We start from the raw sequence: 22,482 nt of genomic DNA on the forward strand, positions 1-22,482 counted from the left end.
TCTTGCATGAGCCGTGTTAGGCTGTTGTTAGGCCGTAACAATACAGAGGCTGTTGCTATGCGAGGATAATGGCGTCCATTTCACTCATTCTCTCCTATTTATTCCTTTAACAAAGTCCGATCCATGAGTTCAGTGTTTCAGTGTCCAAGACACCAGGCAGCCATGTTGTTTGCAGATGAGTATCTGTTTAGTCCGTTTGACTTTTGAGCAGCCGAATTTAAAAACTCAGTTGAAGTTGACCTCTGGTTTCAACACAGCAGCCCTGTGGAGCTACCAAAACTGCAGCAACTGCCCTTGTGGCCGAGCAGACTGAGCTTCATGCTGCATAAACACAAAGTCACGACATTTCTTGTGTTATCGACCTCCACATTTGCCCTTTCTGTTCCCCTCCTTCAGCTTTCCTGTCAACAGTCAAACTTTTCTCTGTCTGCACCTCTGCAGAGTCTGATTTTAGCCCTGCCGAGCTAAGCTTTGGCCTTGCTGCAATTCATCCCCGTGGGTGTTCCCCCTGAATGGAGATGATGAGAAAAGTGCTGGGGTAGGAAGTTTACCTCTCACCTCAGCCAAGTCAGGACTTCAGCAGAGACACAGACAGACAGACAGACAGCACACTGCAGAGTTACATAACAAAAGAGGGAATGAGGCAGGGAGAGAAAGTTTTCCTCTGCAGCTTCCTCAGCCTCCCACTGCCCTCTGATCATTCTTTTATTCGTACTGTTTTTTAACTGCAGTCTTTTACTTCCTTACTTTACCCTCTTCCTGTCGACTTTACAGTTTATTTGGCTTTCGCGTCCCTCTCTTGTCCTTTGTTCTGTTTCCCTCACACCTGCAGACTTTCACTTTATCACTGCACCTCTGCATCATCTGTCCTCACAGCTGCTGTGCAAGAGGGTGAAGGAGGAGGCGATAAGGTGTCCCAAAACAACCCTGGCTGCTGTCACTTGCTTCCAATGGACACTGCTACATTTGTAAAATGGTAGCATTGATATTGCTTCTTTTATTTTTACCTCAAGGTCGCAATTGTGCCTTCAGCTCATTAAAAGTGATGAAAAGTAAATTAGGTAATCATAAAATCCCTTTTCATTGATATGAATGCCCTTTTAAATGATCATTTTCACTCTTGTAATTAACACATTTGACACCTAAGGGGTTTCATTATAGAAAATACATATAGCTAAATTAAATGTTAAGGACATTTCTACCATAGAGAAAGGAACCAGAAGGGAACAAGGAGATGAGACAGACAAGGAGAAAGAAAGAGGAGACATAAACCATGAGGTGAGGACTCGATTGAATTATTGATCCGGCTGGGAAAGGAGAGATGGATGCACAGTGTCGTGTTCAGACGAGAAGGGGAGGAGGTGATAGGGAGCCAAGAAATCGGATGATTGGGGAGTATGAGGAATGATAAAGAGAGCGTAGGGAAGGAGGGGGGTTCAGGGAGTTTCCCTTTCGGTGCAGGGACGTCTTAAGTTTCACAACAAAGGGCTCGAAGAGGAGGAGACCAAGGCAACGCTGAAAACAAAAGGCAGAGATCACTGACAGAACTGCTGCTGCCTTGACTTCTGTCTGTCCTCACAAATGCCGGAAATTTATGAGGAGAGTTGATGATGATTAAAGTCTCTTTTGTGATTCTGCAATGTATTTACTTTTTTGGATAAAGAATAATGATGATTTGATGTCATGAGTAGCATTTTATAGGCAACTATAAGTAACTGGAATAAAGGATAATCTGATGTTTGCAGCTTTTAAATCCTCATGACAGATATATTAAGGTCTCCAAAGCAGCAGGTGTTGTGCAAACGTCAACAGTTTCTTGACGCGCTGACAGAAAGTCGGATCTGTCAAGGCGGCAGCTGTGCTTTGATGCTCCTGACGCCTGACGCTGCGTATGGCTGCGTGGCCGCCACACAGCTTTCCTCCAAGCTTTCCTCACCATCAGGTGAGTGAAGGAAAAGCCAGCTTAGCCTTTAAATCTGCTTATGCTTACACACTAAATGACAGTAAGTGCCAGTCATGTTTGCTGTCTGTGGAGTTGATACACGCAGAGCCCCTGAGGATACTGTGTCCAACTGTGGAGCAGAATACCTGGTGAAAGACTGGCCTGGCTAGCTAGACCCAGGCTAGCCGTCTCCCCCTGTGTCCAGTCTTTGTGCTAAGCTAAGCTAACCACCTGCTGGCTGCAGCTGCATCGACATGAGAGTGGTATCAATATTCTCACCTAAGTCTTGACAAGAAAGCAAATAAGTGCATTTCTCAATAGTTTCCAAATGAGCTATTGCATTAAGCTCCGTCCACGTTTTGTATGACGCAACCAAGTGAACACAAAAGCGAGCTTGCTGAATTGAATGAACTCTCTCTGACTCACATTTTCAGTTTGTGCAACCATAAAATTCATCCAGGCGCCTCATAGCAGACACAGTTTATGTAAATGTCACGCGTTTAATGTGGAAACTTACCAGGAAGTCCACACATCTGAGAAATGCTACAGTAGATAACATTTCCCATGTGACTTGAGGGTTTCACCTGCTATACAAACCTGAGAACAGGTTCAGCACATCAAGTACAATGGACACAATATAAAGGAGATACGGGTGTACTTCTAACATTGTTGTCAATGTGGGTCTGTACAGAAAATATAGATGGTGTTTGCTTCACCATCGAGATCAGACCAGGTGTAATGACTGGCACAGGTGAGTTGTCGCCTTACAAGAACAGACTCAAAGAGGAAAGAAATGATTTTCATTCTCACTCCAAGTCTTTGAAGAGTCCTCAAAGGACAGGACTAAAGAGCACTCATGTTACTCTGAGACTGTGCGACCGCAGAGAATGGGTGTGGTAACTCAACACTTGTTTTATTGCCTGATCCCTCTGTATTTGTGTTTGTCTCACTAGTGTTCTCTCTCTAAACTCTATTTAGTTATTGATATGACTCTTTCAGTTAATACCGCCTCCATCCCTCTGGATCTCCCTCTTCCTCTGCCCTCCCACGCCTCTCTTTATGCTTCTTTCTGTGTTTACCCAAGTCAGTTTGTCTCTGACGTAAGCAGGGCGAGGGAGTTTATGGGAATGCTTTTCTTCCCCCTTTTCAGATAGGAAAAATGACAAGAATAACAGCGCGGGCTTAGGAAAACACAGCATGCATGACATGTAATGACCCCGGCGAGGTCAAAGTTTAAAAAGATTTTAAAAAGCCTTCCATGTAGGCTTGCGTGCAGACACAACAGAGAGGAACATGGACTGTGGCTGCAGGCAGGGACACTGGCCTTTGGGCCTAACAACACTTGACCACATCGTGTGCATGCATGTGTGCTAATTTGGCATTTTTATGGCCGAACGTGACAACAACCTGAACAAAATACTAGTTTAGTCTTCTTTTCTTCCCTCCCTTCATTTCATCTTGCGTTCTGAATCTTTTTCTGTCATTTCATCTCTCTTACCTTCTTTCTGTGGCGTGGGAGTCTCTTCATCCCCTCCTTCCTTGTCAGCAGAGCAGCGATATCCCTTCTTCTTCAGGATGTTGCAGATGAGGATACCCAGCAGGCCCATCACGCAGAAGACGGGCACCAAAGCGAACACGGCGTACTCGGCCGTCTTCTCCTCGGCGCTGCGTACCACCGTGCCGTTGACCGGCCCTGCTGCGCCGCTGGAGGGCCCTTTACCCACGGTGCGGACCGTCCTGACATGAACAGATGCTGAGAGAGAGGACGAGAAGAAGAGCAGGATGTAAGAGCAGAAACATGGTCTTATCTTTAAGTTTTCAGACGCAACGCTGCAGGTTCAATCTTACTTTTCACACAGGGACTTTGGAAGGAAACTTCCCCTGTGGCAGTGGAGTGAAACCTGCGGATGGAAAAGAGAAGGAAGAGAGGAGAGTATAATTAGAGAGATGGACGGAGAATGGAAAAAAAAGAATGAAAGAATGAATCAGCGGTTTTAGCCTGTGGCATATTTTGCTTGGTGTTTCATGCTGCCTGCCCATTGTGGTGAATGACATACTGCCTGTGTATGTGTGTGTGTTTCTGTGTGTGTGAGCGGGTGTTTTCCTGTTTTCTCAACACAGAGAAAATGACAGGGATTAATATAGAACAAATAAAAGTTTACAAGCTACATGTTGGAGCAAAGCTCTTTGAATGTCAAGCCTGTAGATTAATTCAGCTGTGGGCGGATTAACAAGCAGACAGGTATGACAGACACAGACAGTGTGAGAGACAGACAGGCAGTCCTTACCCAGCCAGACAGGCTCCACAGACAGCATCAGAGGTCTCGGTGCCAGGGGTTGCAACCTCACGGCTGAGGGTCTTGCAGGAGGCGTGTGGACGGCAAAGTTCAGAGTCCAACGTGTCTGAAAAGCTTCCAGTCGGACACGAGCGGCATCGCACTTCCTCCGTTGGGCTCTGGATCTGCTCACAAGCCTGGCAAGAAAGAAAACATCATGAAACATCTCGATGGAGCTGTCAAAGTTACACACAATAGGAAGATTTTAGTTATGACTCCTTATAAGTCTCTGTTAGAACTGGAATTAAAACAGTATCTTCTTTATACGTTCACATAAAAAGCTACATAGACTGTTGAACAAACACATGAGTAATGAATGGTAGTTATGTTGTATCAGCATGTTATCTACAATAACGTCATAAGTACAACCTGCAACATGAGACACACTGAAAAAAATCCCCCCTTTGGTTATAAAGCAATATCACATACACATGTTTTTGATCAGTAAACACTGATTTATGGAAGCAAACAACATGATTTATGTTGACTGTGGTGACACTAAACATAAATTATCAGGTTAGAGTTGCAATCAAATGACAAAATCTCTAACCAGGGGCTTCACTGTATTTGTAGTTGCAGCTGGTGGGAATAAACTTTTTTGTGAAAAACCTTTAAAACAGTTTGGGAGGTGAGGATAATTTAAGGAACATCGGGGGAGGGAAGTTTCCAGTGTCTTAGGGGACAAAAAAGTAAATAAGAAGAGCACAAAAGCACTTAACAACAGATATTGCAATAGCAGAGATATAATGCTCCTCAAAGCGGGGTCAATCATTGTAATTATCAGGTTATAATCTCACCTTTGACGGCTCCTGGCCAGCAGGGCACTGCAGACACACACATCCTTCCCTCCACCGACACTGCACTGCTGCAGTCCCACCACAGCCGAGCACCTTGAAGACACACACACACACACAAGCTCATGAATCAGTGGAGGTGCAGTTTAACTGTGAGCACACACTTAAATCATGATTTTCATGCCACACGGTCTGAACACAAACACATATTTACCGTGAGAAGGACAAGAGCTGAGCAGCAAAGGTGGTTCCTCATCTTCTTCAATGTATTCTTCTATGTTCATATGATCTGAAGGAGACAAGGGACAGGGAGGACAAAGGGTTAATCACATGATCTACAGTAAAGTGCATGATGAAAGTCAACCTCAGTCAACACAACTGTGCTCTTTTATCAAACACAATTTATTATTAAGTGCCAAGAACTTTTGTCTCCTCAGAAATTGATGACATTACAAGCCAAACATTTTCTGTGTCACACATACAGTAGAAAAGCATGCACAGTCACACACAAAGCCACACACACACTCACATGGCGAAAAACACCTGAGTCATTTTTGTGACTTATCCAGAGCGCAGTGAACCGACTGACATGGAAGTAAGGAGCAGCTGCAAATGCCGTAAATAACATTTAACGTGAATCAGGACCTTTTTTTGGACAGGACTGAAGAAACCAGGGCTTTCCTGAGGCTATTTTTGTGCCGTGCCTACTCACATGCACATTTAAAGCACTTATTCATGCTGCAACACAGTCATTTGCCGCCTCAACACTTGACATTACCTGCGCCAGGAGTTCACTTACATTTAGGTGAGTTAGAAAAACACTTTTTTAAGGATTAATGTAACACAATAATATATTATATATTCTGATATTTGAAGTAAATGAAAGGAAAAGCTTTGGGTCTGCAGTTATGAGTCATGTGTTTGGATATGTGACCCACATTGAAGCTACTATAGTGTTACACAGAAACAATGTTGTCATCTCATAAGTTAGCTATTTGCAGTCGGCAGCCTGTTTGAGATAGGATTACTCCCTACATCACACACACATACATACATACATATCCATAGGCACACAGAACAAGTGGTTGGCGAGGCATTCATTGCTGCCCTTTACTGATGCTTCAATATAACTTCATGGCCATTGGGTCCATTTATAGCATGCTGAAACTCACACCGGCTCACCTAGATTTGAGTTTCCCATGTTCAGTGTAACATAAAGGAAACACGATGTACATGTACGTTGACGATGATGTTTTATATTTAAGAGTCGGTCGGGTGTCCACCCAACAAGCTGAAGATTAAGATTCAATCCGATGCCACTTTAAGCCTAAATAAATGAATTATCATCAAGATATATTGTCAAGACCTGCAGATTTGCTTGACTCGCTCCATTAAACATGTGATAACAGTGACAAATCAAAGACTAACTTTCCAGAGTAGTGGAGAAACATCTCACATTTGTCAAACCGCTATAAAAATGTGCTGACATAAAAATGGATTTGCTTCCACTGTGAACCCTTTAACACCCTGTTAATAACTGGCAAAATAAAAAAAGACAGTTTGGTGTGCGCTACACTCTAATTTGTGGCCACAATTACGGGATTGTGAATTCAGACGGGTGAGGTGTTATCAAGGGGGAAACCTCAATCTGTCAGCGTGTAATTTTTATGCCGTAGATCTTTTGCTTTCAAAATTATAGACATGATTCACACGACACAAAAAATTGACGGCTCAGTGTTGAGAACGTTTTTTTTCCCACTCGTACATTTGAACCAGAAGGAGAGAGTGTAAGTGACAGACTAGTTGGCCCCGAAACAGGCTTGTAAAACAGCCACTGACCGAGTTGAAAACATGAGAGGCATTCAGAACATGTCAAATAAAAAAAAGAGTGCAGCAGATGAGGAGCTGAGGCAATGCATCGGAGTATTCAGTCGGAGCAGTCAGAAAGAGCAGAAAGAAGAGATGGAGGAAACATTATGGGCAGCATACTTACCCCAGACTTGCAGCTCACTGACACAGTTGCCGTGGCAACTAAGCGAGGATGCTGTGTACGCTGCTACAAACGCTTAGTCAGGACCAAATGCAAATATGCTCTAACTTTCCTAAAGCTGTCTAAAACGACACGAACAGTTGCTAAAAGTCGTATTTGGTGCAACTTGGGCAAGTAACTCAAAAAATGACTGCTACAAAAATTAAGATTTCAAATCAGAAACTTCTATAAAAAATCTAACAGTGAGACAAAGTTAACGCTAAAAATCAACTTGCGGAGTCCGAGAAGTGACACAAAACTCTGACAAGTCTGTGTGGCTGAATGGAGACTTCAGTGTACCTGCCTGTGTCTTATACAGCCACTCGGACCACAGACACACCCCTGACATCCTAAGCACATGCCCCTTCTATCATAGAGTGTGCATGTGTGCATGTGTGCATGTGTGCATGTGTGAGTGTGTGTGTGTGTGTGAGGGGTGAGGCCACTTTAACACACCACCTTCACCTTTGACCACGCAGCAAAACATGATATTTTAAACATTAGTTAGCGAGCAAATCAACACTTCTTCTCCACTCAAACGCTCAAACCCATTCATTCATGTGTGGTCAGCACAGACACACACCACACACACGCACACACACACACACCAATGCAGCATATCCGTAGAGTATTGAAACTCAAGTACAGTGCTTTTACAAATCAAACAAACAGCTGTTGTTACATGTTGCTTTTCAAATTAAATTGTTCATACCTTCCTGTACAGTGAAAACAAAATGTTCCCAAATATTGTAATTGTAATTTTTGTGACAAACTGAAGGATGGTGTGTTTCTTTATGTGCTGAGACAATTTTCCTTCTTCACAATATCAATAAACTATCTACAAACCCTCTTGGGTTACCTTGGAAAATGCATCATCACAAAGCTGCAAAGTGGCAGTTTTTCTAGTGAAAAGTTGCAGGATTTTTACTTGTACACTGTAAAATCTAATCTAATAATTTCAAATTGTTAAAACTTTTTTATCTCATACAACTTAAATTTAAAAGTCTACTTTACTTGGTAATTCTGAGGTAATCGGTTTCCTTACGTTTGTAAGGGAAAGTCAACATTTGATATTTACAGTGTAGTGAAGTATTTTTACAGTGTGGTATTACTACTTTTATTTTAAGGTGCAACTTGTAAGAATTCATACTCCAAGCAGATAGGGGGCGGCATATTACCTGAGAGACCGCTAACTGCAACTAACTGTAGCTGCCACTGGCTAGTTACAGTAGCTCACTTAGCACAGCAGCTACTGTATATGCCCGGACTGGGAATTGGAGCATTGCGGGAGCGTTTGTACTGCTTACACCAGCTAGCTAGCACAGAAGCTTTGGACTGCCGTGCAGCAAACTTTTTCTGGCCCAGTAGAAAACATAAACCTCTTTGACATATTCAAAACTGTTATTTCGTCACATTCTCTTAAGGTTTTTTTTTATGTTTTGAAGTAAAATTCTTACATATTAAACCTTTAAATAAATGATCTGAACACTTTTTCTACCACTCTCCTGGTGTATACAGTATGTGCAGCAAGTGTGTAGCAATGGTTTGCCCTTACAAGGTATTAATGTACAATTGTTCAGGTGACACACCCACACACACACACACACACACAAGTATGTACACACACATATGTACCCACACATCTGGAACGCCATAAAATCCAGCCAACACCAAGCAGCGCCTTATACAAACAAGAAAATAAAAAATGTAACGAGTTTATGATTTTGGTCCGGCGAGGCCCTCATGCCAATGACAGGCTGCTGAAGGATAATTTCAGGGAGGAAGAAAAAGATAAAGCGAGGAGAGAAAAACCACTAGTTTGAAAAAACAACATGGGGCCGAAGGGCCGATAGAGCCGTGGAGGAAGAGAGGAGAGGGATGGAAAGAGGAGAAAGTGGCAGGGAGTGAGATTGCTAAGATTTCAGCCTGATAGCATGATACAGTATATATAGAAGCATTTGTTAAAATGCCATACAGACCAGAGCAACAGGCTAATTACAAGTCACACGTGCACTTATATATACACTTGTACACACATGCAAACATGCGCCCTCACACACACACACACAGCTGAAAAAAACGATCAATAAAACGACAATGATAGAGAGAGCAAAACAAAAATGGGACCTACAATTAAGTACCTCTTTTTTTGGAACGTGTCAAGTAACAAATTGGACCGGGTTAGAGGGGTTGAGGAATGTCTGGTTTTTCCACACAGAACCTCACTTGACCTCAACAAGTGCAGTCACTGAAACGACTGTACTTAAAGTCAAGCAGAGCGAGGTGAAACTGATTTATCTTGTGATGGATGCATCCGAAATAATCATTATACAACAGCACAGTGTTTTTCAAAGGTCGGGTTAAGGATCTAACACAAAGTAGGTCAGTGTGGGTTACAACAAGACCCCTGATGGAGAGATTTGAAGGACAAGAAACGATCTTGACGTCTTCAGAAAATTGTCCCCAAGTCTATTAAAAATCATTCTGGAAATGTAGCACAGCAGAATGTCTCAGCTGCTTCATCTGCTGGTATCCACAGGTGAAAAGAGCAGTAGGTGTATGCAGCAGCAACACATGCAGTGAAAATGTGCTTCAACTTCAAAACGCATGCTGAAGCATGAGGACGTTCAAAAATGTGCCGACTGCCTAACCACTGCCTTCAGAAGTCAGCCATTCACAGCCAGCCAATCCATGCCAGCACTGTCTGCGTGTGATGCATTTTCATTTAAATCCAGTTTGTCTGAGGTTTGTTCCCCACAAACCCACTACAAAAGTGACCGCCACACGTGGAACTTCCACTGGACCTACAGGCACATGACCGCCCTTGTGTCCGAGCATGGCCTCGTCCGCTCTCAAACACCCATCCCTCTCTTCCTTCAGTTCTGAGTCGATGACAGACAGATGCTACTCAGATCTACAGCAGTACAGAGAATACAGTATGTCTCTCCAACCTTTTTAAAGGGTAGTAGCACGATGAGAAGATCAATACTGCTCTTCTGTCTTTTTAAATATGAAGCTGCAGCCATCAGCAAGTTAGCTTTTATTGGCATAAATGCAGGGAATGGGGAAAACCTACATTTAGCCCCAAACATAATCCCCCATAAACTACGACAAGACATGTCACAGCATGGTGGCCATTTTCCTCCGATGTCACGCTCAGGGTGGGAGACTTGAATGCTGGGATCATGTAATGCTGCTGTGTTCCAGGTTGCAAGTCATACAAATGAAGGTTATCTGACAAATTGTTGTCATTTTACAGTTTCCCTATTGATTAGCAACTGAAAATATGATGAGTAGTTAAAATCTTGAGGCACATTCGGCAAAGTTTCAAGGTAAAACTTCGTATTTGCTAACTCATTAGCTGATGTTAGCATTCAACAATTCCCTGTGTTTCGGTTAGACATGTCTCCAAGATGTGTTGATATTTCTACATTAATTTACGCCTCTCTTAATCATATTATATCAAAACAGTATCGTATCAAACAGTAACGTTAGCTAGAATGTGGTTGAATGCTAACATTAGCGGTTGTCCAATGGACGCCAAATTCTTATCAAACCTGTTGTTTTACCTTGAAATAAGACCCAATGTCACTCCGGATTGAACAATCGATTGTTGGATTCAGGCTAGCTGTTACTTGCTCTTTCCAGTCTTTATGCTAAGCTAGGCTAACAGGTTGCTTGCTGTAGATTAATATTTAACAGATGGGCATGAGAGTGATATCATTCTTTTCAGACAACAGTGTACTTAAGTACTAAAGTGTTAACATTTACTGCTTCAAGAAAACTTTAACTCTTTATTCATCTGACTTTAAACCAACCATATACCACTTATAACTATACAACAGCAACTCTTTTGAATTCATCGTCAGCGTTTCTTGTAATGTCTTCTTCAAAATTGATGTCAGAGTCATTCCTTTGAACACTTACCTTTCTTTAGTTGTTTTTGTAATGCTTTGAGTTGTCATGTTCGTGGCTCGGATGTACACAGACGCATTAAACCATGAAAACTCTTTAGTCTGACATTTTACCTCTCTAGTTCTTTGTCTGCTTGCTTTAACCTACGTGTCTCACATCCTTGAACTCTCACACTTGTCCTCCACGTGTCCTCTCTGCCGTCGCTACACTTGCGTTCTTCATCTACTGAGCTGTCAATCCTGTAATTGCATTTTATTGTTTGCATGTTTCCTCTTTCATAAACCCTGCCATGTGCTTCGGTTTGGAGGCTGCACTCGCTGCACATGGATGTGTGGGTAGAAGGAGTGGAGAGGGATGGGAAAAAAGAAAGAAAGAAAGAAAGAAAGAAAGAAAGAAAGAAAGAAACAGAGAGAGAGAGAAGAGGAGGACGTAACAGGAAATTAACACCTCTCAGAATATCCCAGCAAAGAAGCCAAAACACACCATGCCCTCGTCATTTTATGTGAATGTACGAAAACAACAAAACAGGATGAAATTCAAAAACACCTCAAAGGAAAAACAGAAGAGGGTGATGACTTTTCCTAAAGTGTAAAACAGTAATTACCCTCGGTGCCAAATAACAAGTCGCCGCAGCATCAGATGACCAGTCACATTTTCTGTTATGTTCAGGCGCGCTAAAAATAGCAATAATAAAGAAGTAATGGCGAAGTCATGACAAAAAAACACAGACATTATTCTATTCTGTGGTGGTTTTTGGGGCGAGGACCAAAGTCGCCCTTAATGTGTTTGAGAGCTTTTTCTGGCTCCTTGATGTCATGCAGCAGCTGAGCTGAAAAGTCCTGCTGGATGAAGCTGTGAAGGACGGAAGGAACCACAAAAGAGGAAACACAAGAATGAGTGGAACTCCTCGCCTTTCAGCGTGAGGTGACCGGGCGGCAGCAGGAGAGATCAAGGGTAAAGCGAGGCCACGTTATTGGCTTCCAAACAATGAGACGCATTTGACGAGCATTTTGGTTAGACACCAGGCTCGACAATGATCTTGTTTGCAATGCCACAATGTATTTTAGTGTCAAGTCATGCTTACATATTTGACATTTTTAACTTGGAAGTTGTGTAAACCAATTCTGATCACAACACAGCGAGACACAGGATTCTCACATTTACCCATGTAATTGAGTCATCTGGTTTGTTATCCGTCTAGGCAGAAGATGGTTTCATAATAGCTAAAATGCTAGGTAGATTATCTGACCCAGTAATCATTCAAACTCCTCGGCTGACTCAGTCAAGCCAGATAAATTGGATTTAAAAGGAAGAAGTTCAACTGAGTACTGGTAATGCCTTTCTTTCCCTTTCTTTCCTCATCCAAAACCTCAAAAAAGGTTCAAATAAACCTCATTTTTTTGTTTTTTACCTTTCCTTGAGTGTTTTATATATATATTAATGTGCATGTAAAGTTTAAAGTTAAAATGATTAAAGTTTGCACCAACAGAAGCTCCTCTCTCCCACAGAAAACACTGCTCCAGAAACGCCTAAAGTAGTCCCGTCTTTAATTCTGTGACTTCGTGACATCACACATGTCACACATTAGCATAATTCATGGCTAGTGGCTAGATTGGTACGTAAGAATTGATTTAGCACAGCTGCTCATAAGACAGGAGCTAAAACAGAGCGTTTCAGAAGGAGTGGGAATACAGCGCTGCTGCACTGGACAGTATGAGAAAACTGGTGTGCATTAAAGCATGTAAACCTCTTCTAGTAGTAACCCAAAATAAATATATACATATATAAATAAATAATATATAAAATATAAAACAACATGACCAAATGAACATGACAAGCAAAATATGAAATTTGCTTTTCTTTAGTTTTAATGAGACATCCTGCAATGAAATGGCTTCTTCACTTTATTCTTCAGAAAATCAATTGCTTTATTGCCATTGTCTCATTACTAGCACTTAGTTAGCAAGCAAGTTTATTAATTAGTCTAAATAGTTGCAAACCTTTTAATGTCATTGGGCTTTAGGCAATTAGTTTCTTCTTGCAGTCCCACACTTAATTAAATTGGGTTTTCAGGGACAATTTCACTTTATTTTGTGAAGAAAATGTGACTTAATGATTAAAAAAGAAATGTGCGCCCTGAAGCTTCTCTATCCGAAGACTCTCCAGAACAACTGGGAGGTTCAGTATGAAAACCAGATGTATGTACCGTATGTACATATAGGCTCCGACCTCTTCAGCACTGAGCTGAACACAGCAGAGATTGAGGGGGTTGACTATAATAAACTTCTCCCCAGGGACACGTGAGGCTATAGGTGGATGCTGGGGCTTATAAAAGTCTATGTTTAGAATCAGTTGTACTTGCAAAACCCAACAGTCAAGCAGCAACGCAGGCATTTTGCAGAGCATGGACGGCTGTAGTGTGCTGCAATACTTGACCTCAACCTTTCATGAATCCCGATCAAGGAATTTTATTGATATATCCTCAACAAAAATAGATTTGAAGTAGTCGACCATAAGGGGGGCCAGTGAAGAGAGGTTTAGTATTTGCAAACGCAGAGCGTGTCATTGAGTGCAGAAGTCATCGTTTGCCTGAAATGGTGTGTCTAGACGGTAACTCCAGACCTGCAAAAGAACCTGCAAGAGCGTTCATTTGGACCCAAACCATAATCTTTACCTATCCTTAACCAAACTAATGTAAAAGCCACCAGCTTTGTTTAGACTTGGTTAAGCCTGACCATAGACCAGGTCAGGTCGATAGTCTTTTACTCCCATTTGATGATGATCATTTAATGATGACAGTCAACATAATCATCACCTTTTCTAACCGACTATTGCGTTTAAATATCTCCAGATTTCTACATCAACGAAGGATAGATAAGTACAAAAGGATAATTTTCTCCTCAACATGTTTAGAAATCCTCCTTTGTCTTTAGAAATCCATTCAGTTTATCCCATGAATGCATGGCGAGCAAGCTTGAAATGGTTGTTTTTCTTAATTCCTGATGAGTTTTGACCTCATGGCAGAGACCTTTTGGAGATACATGATCATCACATGGCCAAGATCTATACATTTTATTTGATTTAGTGAGATTTTGAGATGTATCCTTGCTTTGGCCTTGATCCAGGTTTGGTGTAGCCCCCATCAAAAACCTTTGGTACTTCAGAAATGGCTGATGAAATCCTTGGGCCTTTCAACAGCACTCTGAAAGACGTGGATTTCCCTCTCCGTCATGGAGTAGAAAGGCCTGACAAAAGAAGTCAACCACTAAGTTCCCGTGCTGATAATGGCTACCTATTAAGCCCACTGTGTCACATCGCATGTCCAGCCTTGGGGAAGACCTCGCTGTGATGCACCTGAGAATTATCTTACGGCCCGTGAAGTGAAATACAATAGAAAAGAACTGAGCCGGCAAAAAAAGGTTTAAGGTAATTACACATTATCCATCAGACATTTCGTGGACCGAGAGATAATGTGCACGTGTACGACAACGACGTGATCGGGACAACCATACCCTCTTGTTTGACTTAATGGAGGTGCCCATTATCGGCAAGTGAAAGGCTGATTTAGGCCAAAGCTTTCTGCGTTAGTGCTTAGACAATGTCTCATTATGGGGAGCTTGTCTGATAACCCTCCACACACGTCTGCACAATGCGTTTCTCTCATTGTCTCTTCATGTCCGTCATGCCTCCTATCTGTCCTTGGGTTGACGCGATGTCAGTCGTCATGTTTTCCAGTGGAACTGTACACCGGCAAGAAACTTGACGGGCCTCTCTCGTGTCTCTGTCTGTCAGACATCACCAAGTTGGAACGAGAGAGGTTGAGTCAAGCAGAGATGGTGAGAGGAAGGAGAGACAAGACAGGCAGACGCAGTGAGGTGTTCAGCTTGTTTACAGCTCTGTGATACTGCCAGAGTCATACCGCTGCAGCAACTGGAGATCCCACAATACAGCAGGGTGACGGCTGCTGTCCTAATTCATTTCAGCTACTACAAAGGAGACAGACTTTAGGTCCACTAAAATTATTTACCAACCATCCAATTGGTCTGATATTGCCGTGTTGGTGTTGTTGCTACAACATAATTATTGTTGCACCAGGACAATCATTGCAACTGAGCAAAAAAAGTGGCAAAATCCATACCACAGTGTGGTTCACATTGTATTTCCCCTTTTCACAGTTTTCTGTCGCAGTTTGTGGAGACTTAGGGAATAAAAATACCTAGTTGGGTCGAGGAAAAGCTGGTTTGGGTTAAAATAGACCCTCTCACAACATTAACCACGTGTTAGAATGCTAATTTCTCCCATGTGCATATTTGTGGTCTGAAGTCGCAAAACATTACTAAATGTAATCAATCAGTTTAATTTGTTTTCCTGAGTTTCACTGACCATCAGTGGTGCTTTTTAGAAGCCACTTGTTTGTTTTACAACATTATCTTGACAGTGTTTAAGACCATTTTGTTTTCCATTAATTCAGATTTTAATGTCTGACTCACTACAAACAAATGCTAAAAAAAGGTGTTTTTCACCAGGAGACAAGGACACTCGGCTATTATTTTAACCCACTAGAAGCCAACCACAAACCAATTCTGTCTCCAAAACAACCTTAAAAGAAGTATTTTCAGGGTTTTAGGCAGAACAATGTGCAGTTTGAGTTGCAAAAGTGTGTGTGAGAGTAGGTGTTATTGTCTGGTAGGCTATTTTCCCTTACATCACCAGCCTCATTAACCGTGGATGTAAATCAACTCCTTATGTCCCAACACCTTAAACTATAATTCACAACTCTTGCACACATAACGGCTCAACACAAAAGCCAGCACACGCAGCACACTATAATACACTTCCCATTTTCACACACACAAACACGTGTTTTCTGTGTAAAAACATCGCTTTCAACATGTCATCTCTATTTGTCGAACAAATACAGAGGATTTAGTTAATGACTGTTTTAGTCAGTGGGAAAAAAATCTACTCTGGTATTTCGCAAGCTGTGCTTGGGTGGAGAAAACACTGTTTTAGTTGCATGTCTGCTCTGATTTTAGGTACTGACACAACAGCCCTGCATTTCCTTAAGGAAATGCTGAAAAGCCTTAGCTCCTCTCACTGTCTCCTTCTCTCAAGGAAAGCTAGAGTGATAAGAGAGAGAACCGTTGGGGAAATAAGCTCATTCGCTTTCTTGCAAAAAAGCTACAGGAGGAGACAGTAGCCGGTTAGCTTGCCTAGCATAACGACTTGATAGAGGAAAGAGGTAGTCTCTACACTTGAGTCAGAGATCTGCCATGGAAAGAAGTAAAGCATCGTAACAGCAACAGTAACGCCATACTTACCCCAACGTTTCAACCTTTTATCCGCAACATTAACTTACAACTCAACTTAAACAATGAGCTAAAAATGTCTGCTTGTCTAACGTAACGTTAGCTAAATGTCGTTAGCATTTCCACCCAACATAACGACCAATACCTCTTAGCTAAATAAAGTAAAACAAACTTACCTTACAAGAGACCTTTTTCATTTCCTCCCGGATGTTGTAATGATTAAGATTTGTCAGATTCCGTTTTTAACGTTTATATGACTTGCAATCTGAAACACAGCAGAGTAACACTATCCCAGCATTTAATCTTCCCACCGTGAGCGTGACGTCAGAGGAAAATGGCCGCCGTGTTGATATGGTCTGTTCATGGACCTATTAAATATACCTGGACACAGCCACGGAGGAGAAGTCCCACTCATTTCTGTGAAAGCTGCTCAGTGGCGCATGAAGCGGAAGTGACTCGACTGTCTTCTGCATTGTGAGCGTGCACACTACAGATTTCCGCCGACTGAGCAACGGCTAATTTCTGGTTTAGCACCCGGCTAAGTTGAATAGAGATAAAATCATTTATTCGTGCGGCTCTTCTAGACTTCACAAATGTTAATGGACTGAATGGCTCAAAGCATGACAGTCAAACGAGTCATCGTGCCACCGTTTTACAGATGCTTCTTTCACCATGTAAGCTTATGGGAAAAAGTCTTTTTAGGCCCCACTGCATCACATGACGATGTAATTACATGGTCTTGCCACTATGAAAACTGGCTTCAAAGCCTGGTGCTCGGTCTGTTACCCTGTTATATCTCTGTTAATTAGACATAATGTGTTAATTAGTGAGATTAAGAGGTGCTGCTAGGTACATTTTGTGCTTTTTTAACAGTGTCAGGCTAGCTGTTTCCCCTGTCTGCTGTCTTTGCGCTGCACTGAGCTAACTATCTGCTTGCTCTAACTTCATATTGAACAGATCTTTATGGCAGCAGCATGTAACCACTCATCGAACTGTAACCAAAAAAAATTTTTCTTTAATGGACGATCGGGTCAGCGAGTCCACTGAGAGACTCTCTTTTTGGGGGAGCTGGAGCCTGGAATCTTAACCGGACCTCTGGGAATGTTAAACATGTTAAACAACTCCATATGTGTACTGAGTGTACTGTAATCATTTCACCTACGCAAACGCTCATAACTTTCTATGGACACAGAAACAAAACAGATTTATATAATATCAGCAGATAAGCAATAAACTGTGATTTTGCAGCCCTGCAGTTCCCCCCCCCCGACATGAAAATGCAAACCGCAGACGCGCACACTCACATCCACATATATTTATGTATCTAAATATGTTGTGTTTTGAGTTGTATTCAATAACTCTATAAAAGTGCTGCTGCAGACAAGAGGTTCAATTTCCTGCTTTGTTGGCTACATCGTCATTACTCAGCGGTTGTTTTGAAACCGAGCATGTCTGTAGCACTCCTCACTCACATCAGGGATTGTGTGCAACATGACACACAAACACACACACAGTCACCCACTTTGCCTCGTCACAAAGAGATCGACCCGGACACGCTGGTGTGTGATTTGCTCTGGCAACTAAAAGCCGGCGTTGGTTAGCTGGTTACTGGCGCGTTCAGATTGTGGTTTGCCTCGCAGATTCGTCTTTCCACCCCCAGAGCCGACCTTTTGGGGTGGCAAAGAATGCAGTCTCTTTTTCCGCTTTTTCTTAAAGCTTATTTTTAAGACTGTGTCATTAAACACTAAACAAATAAGGGAGACGAGAGGCAGATGGAGGAGACAGAGGGGGGAAAAGGTCATGAACTTGGGCTAAGCAGGGAGAGATTACTGCTGTCTGCTTCCGCCTCCACTGAACTGCACCAAACCTCATGAAATGTGACTGAACAGCCATTCAAGATAGAAACCACAGTGCAAATACAGCATGTCAGTATAATGTAGGAGCCGTGGTGGCAGAATTTTCTTCAGTTAAAGTTGAAATAACACTCAAAATAGTAGAAGTCCTGCATTCAAATATTATGTAAAACCACCAACTACAGTAATTATGTTCTTATACTCTTTTACAGCGGTGTAATGTCGGTGGTGGTGTGATTTAATGTTGTGTCTGGTTCGGTGTGAGCTTATTTTAACTGCTTCATATTCTGTAGGGTCGTTTAATCGATAAAATAAGACATCGCATTTTATTAACAGATCACATTTTTTCATATGTAAAAGCTTTATCTGTAAAGTGACCAATGAATATAGCTGATAAATACATCGAAAGGATTAAAGAGTACAATGTTTCCCTCAAAACTGTACGAGTCTAGTCCTCGAGTGAATGTATTAAGCTACTTTTCACCATGATGATTGTTGTTTTATTGTTCCTTATTTCATAATCTATCGTTTTTGAAGTGTAGTTTGGTCCCACACAAGTAGTTATTCATCACACAGTGTATGTGCGTAGTTCTTATTGTCATGGGCCAAGGAAGTTTTTGGTCGCAAAACACAAATCATAGGAAAATAAAAGCTGAGGATGTGACACTGGGTGAACAGAGGTGAAACATCCAGGAAGCGACTCGTTTCCACTTCCTGACTTTCGAAAGAATGAACGCAAATAAGGGAAACCCCTCTGCAGCATGACTTGCAGTTTACCCAGTTTAATGTAAGATCATCAGAGTGCAGCAGATAAGTAGATGAATACAAAAAAAAATCCTGCTTTATCATCAAAAACTAACTTAAGCCTGGGTGTGTATGCATAGACTCTTGAGTGTCAAGTAGATGAGCGTGTTTGCATGCTCGTGCCAAGGTTTTTCCAGGTTTTCGTGTCCAGGTCCCCCTGTAATTATCCGATCCTCCACCAAACTGTGTGTGCAGAGCGCTGAGCCAGCTTGGATCGGGGATCTGCGGCCAGTGCAGCGGGAATTTCTTTGGCATGGAGCCTCCTGGCTGACATTGGGGAGGCAGGCCGGCACGGGGACGGAAGACCGTCTGGAGGCATTCCCAACCACTCTGGTTGAACGGATGGACGGACAGATGACAGGATTTGCGGCCTAATTAAAGCCTAGCTGCGTCCTTGACTTCCACATACATATGCTCAAACAGAGTTGCACTAATAATCCCTGCAAGTGAGTTTATTATCAGCTCCAAGCTGCAACATACACTCTTCCTCCTTTTCCACATCTCTTTTGTCTCATTTTCCCTTTCTCATCCTGTCATCTCTGCTTCTTCCCAAGATGATGAATACATTCAGCGTACAGTAAATGTTGGGTGGGGTAGAGCGTAAAACGGGGGTTAAATTTGGGTACACGCACCACCTCCTAATTAGGGCATTTGTGTGTGTGTGTGTGTGTGTGTGTGTGTGTGTGTATAATTACAGATGTCAGCACTATTGCAGTTAACTGTGACACACATCCACAGCACACTAAACCTTACACGACTCCTTGAAATGATCATTCAGTTGTGGGTCAATGCAACGACAAATTGAAACAAAAATAAAAATAGATGTTTCTCCTCCCATTACTATTATATGCTGGTATTATTAAAGGTGCATTATGTAAAAACTGGCCACCTGTCAAATTCATGAGAGTATATATTATCATATATCATCAGAGTAAACGCTAACTGCTGCTAATTGTAGCTGCTGTTAGCTAGTTAGCTCAGTTAGCCGTGCAGCTATAGGCCTAGCGATTTGGACTGGAAGTTCTGGGACCAGGGGAGTGATAATGTTTATACTCTAACAGGATTTTTGGACCGGGACTTGCCAGGGCCAGCTGGTTAGCATGCTAACTTCAGTCGATATCTCTGCAACACTATAAATAGGCATCATAATGTCAAAACTGCTATTTCTTCACGTTCTGACGACAATTTTAGTTAACAATTGGCTCACTGAACTCAAATTCTTACATATTGCCCCTTTAAAGAGGCTTCTAACACATTACTGTCCTCTCACAATGCCATGGAGTCCATGCAACCTGCACACATGTAGTTATTGTCAAGTAACACCGATGAATTCATGTGACTGTAATGATACTACAGTGCTGTTTTACTGTTGTTTGGGGCAAATAAGCTCTTCTATTCCAAGAATTTTCTGGCTGAAAGATGGCCGCCATGTTTAAGGATAAAGGGTCACAAGAAAGACAAAGAAAGAGATATAACGTCATAAAATGTGTCAAACCAAGAAGCGCTGCTATAGATCCCAAGCTCACCAATCACACTGCACAAAACCAGACACACATACATACTTCTTTCCTCCAAGAAGTGAAAGTCCCTGACAGGAAACAGGAAGCTTAAAATGCTTTGAGAGCCTCATATCGAATTCTCTCTTCCCCACCTGTGCCGTGACAAGTCGGCACTGACGAACAAACTTTGCGAATCCCGTAAAACCCTTCCTGCATCGTAAAACAATATTAGGCACAAGCCAGTGAAGCTGCACAAGGCCCTCTTCTGGCGGATGTGTGAGTGTGTGTGTGTATAGCGGTGTGCCGAGAAAGCCTCTTATTGATTCAAGCCTGCAGGAATTCGGCCACAGACAATAGAAGCCCTCGGCCAAAAATGACAGTCTCGTCTTGGCTCGCATGCAAACTGCACAGTGTGGTGGGCTCCTTACGCATTAACCAGGGCAGTGTGGTGTGATATGAGATGGTGATAAGACACAACTTCAAATGAGCAAACACAGACAGAGAGAGAGAGAGAGAGAGAGAGAGAGCCACATGTGTTGTGACATTTTTAGTTTCTTCTTTCTGTTCATCTCCAGGCAGGTGGTGTGATTTTTATCATAGCTTCATTGTCTGACACTGACCTTCCCTGTCATAAGATATGATGAAGATGCACAGTACAGTGAAAGAAAGCAGAGCCAGGTTTCACTTCATTAAAAAGAGAGGAGGATCATCAGTGAGGTCATCACGCACCCATGCCGGTGCGTCAGGCATGCGCTCACTCTGTCATTACAGCAGGACTCACTGTGGATCTCATTGTTGTGATAAGCCTATTAAATTAGCCGAATTACAGGAATGTAGCCGCCTTTAGCAGAAACTCCTGAATAATCCATCAACTTGCCAAAACCAGAGGCTCGTAGACTGTCTGTACATGTTGTTATAAACTTATAGTCACTGTATGAACATCACAGCAAAACCCCGAGTGGTGATCTGAAGCAGAAGAATACATCAAAAGTCACAAATCTTACGCACATCTTCCATTGGATTTGGTCATGTAAGTTATTTGCTGTCTTTAGCTGTAAATCCCGCTGCAACAAACAGCAGGAGCTTTTTTCCCCCTTTTTTTCCGCCCAAGTTCAGAACTACACAGTTGCCTGTATGTATATGTGCCATATGATGCCCCACAGGGCGGACAAAGTCGGATGAACACATCACCGCCGTGCGTAAAAGTGGTCACGACGGTCGGACAGGCTTTGCGGGGAGAAGCCCAACACGAGTCGGCAGTGACTGACGAGGCTAAACTACCGGCTTCAGCAGCTCCTCACCCCCTCACTACAACACATAAACACAACAAAAGTTGTCTGACTTACCGGTTTGGTGAATAAATGGAGTTGAAATTAATGTTGAGAGAGGAGCATCACCGGGTTAGAAGGTGTAATTAAAACAGGAGCTCGAGGAGAAGGGATGGAAACCACAAAGCCGGTAAACGAGGCTCCCCCTCTGTGTGTCTGTGTCCTCTGTGTGTGAAAAAAAAAGACATAAACACTGAGCTGGCTCACTGAGCTCACTGTGCGTCACCGCTGCAAGCTGAAACTCCCGGCAGCGCGCGCACACACACACACACACACACACACACGTGCGTAAACCCCCTCTGTCGGTCGCTGTTGTTCCCCCTGCAGAGGCTCACAACCTGGCGGTCAAAGCTCGTAAGGGCTGCAGGCATCTCTACACGGAGAGCCACAGTACAGACCCGTACATATGGAGTCCCAGTGATCAACAGTAAAGTGATGAATAAAATATGAACTCATGAAATAGAAAAATCACGTGACTACATAAAAAAATATTAATATGACTACTTCAGTTATGTAGCGAAATGTTCCTTTTGTCTGAATGAGATGACAGCAAATCACATACAGTGTTTATAAGAAAAACAACAACAAAAAAATGTTTAACAAAACTAATGTTTTCTGAAAGTATTTTAAAAAAGCTTCAAAACTTCTTCCATCTGGGTACAGTAAAACTGTA

General features: G+C 42.4%; 1 protein-coding gene across 1 annotated transcript in view; it reads right to left on the reverse strand.

The window, feature by feature from the left end:
* Positions 1-21,954, reverse strand: part of relt (RELT TNF receptor) — a 29,312-nt gene extending 7,358 nt beyond the window's left edge. Inside the window, exons 1-6 of the mRNA XM_084352062.1 lie at positions 21,828-21,954; positions 5,287-5,361; positions 5,076-5,168; positions 4,231-4,415; positions 3,791-3,843; positions 3,441-3,695 (exon numbers count right to left, since the gene is read on the reverse strand). Coding sequence (XP_084208188.1) covers positions 3,441-3,695; positions 3,791-3,843; positions 4,231-4,415; positions 5,076-5,168; positions 5,287-5,328 — 628 coding nt within the window. The 5' untranslated portion in view covers positions 5,329-5,361; positions 21,828-21,954. The remainder of the gene's footprint in view (positions 1-3,440; positions 3,696-3,790; positions 3,844-4,230; positions 4,416-5,075; positions 5,169-5,286; positions 5,362-21,827) is intronic.
* Between the last annotated feature and the right edge of the window lie 528 nt (positions 21,955-22,482).

Source organism: Pagrus pagrus (genome assembly GCF_965226575.1).
Source record: "Pagrus pagrus genome assembly, chromosome: 4".
Classification (NCBI taxonomy): domain Eukaryota; kingdom Metazoa; phylum Chordata; class Actinopteri; order Spariformes; family Sparidae; genus Pagrus; species Pagrus pagrus.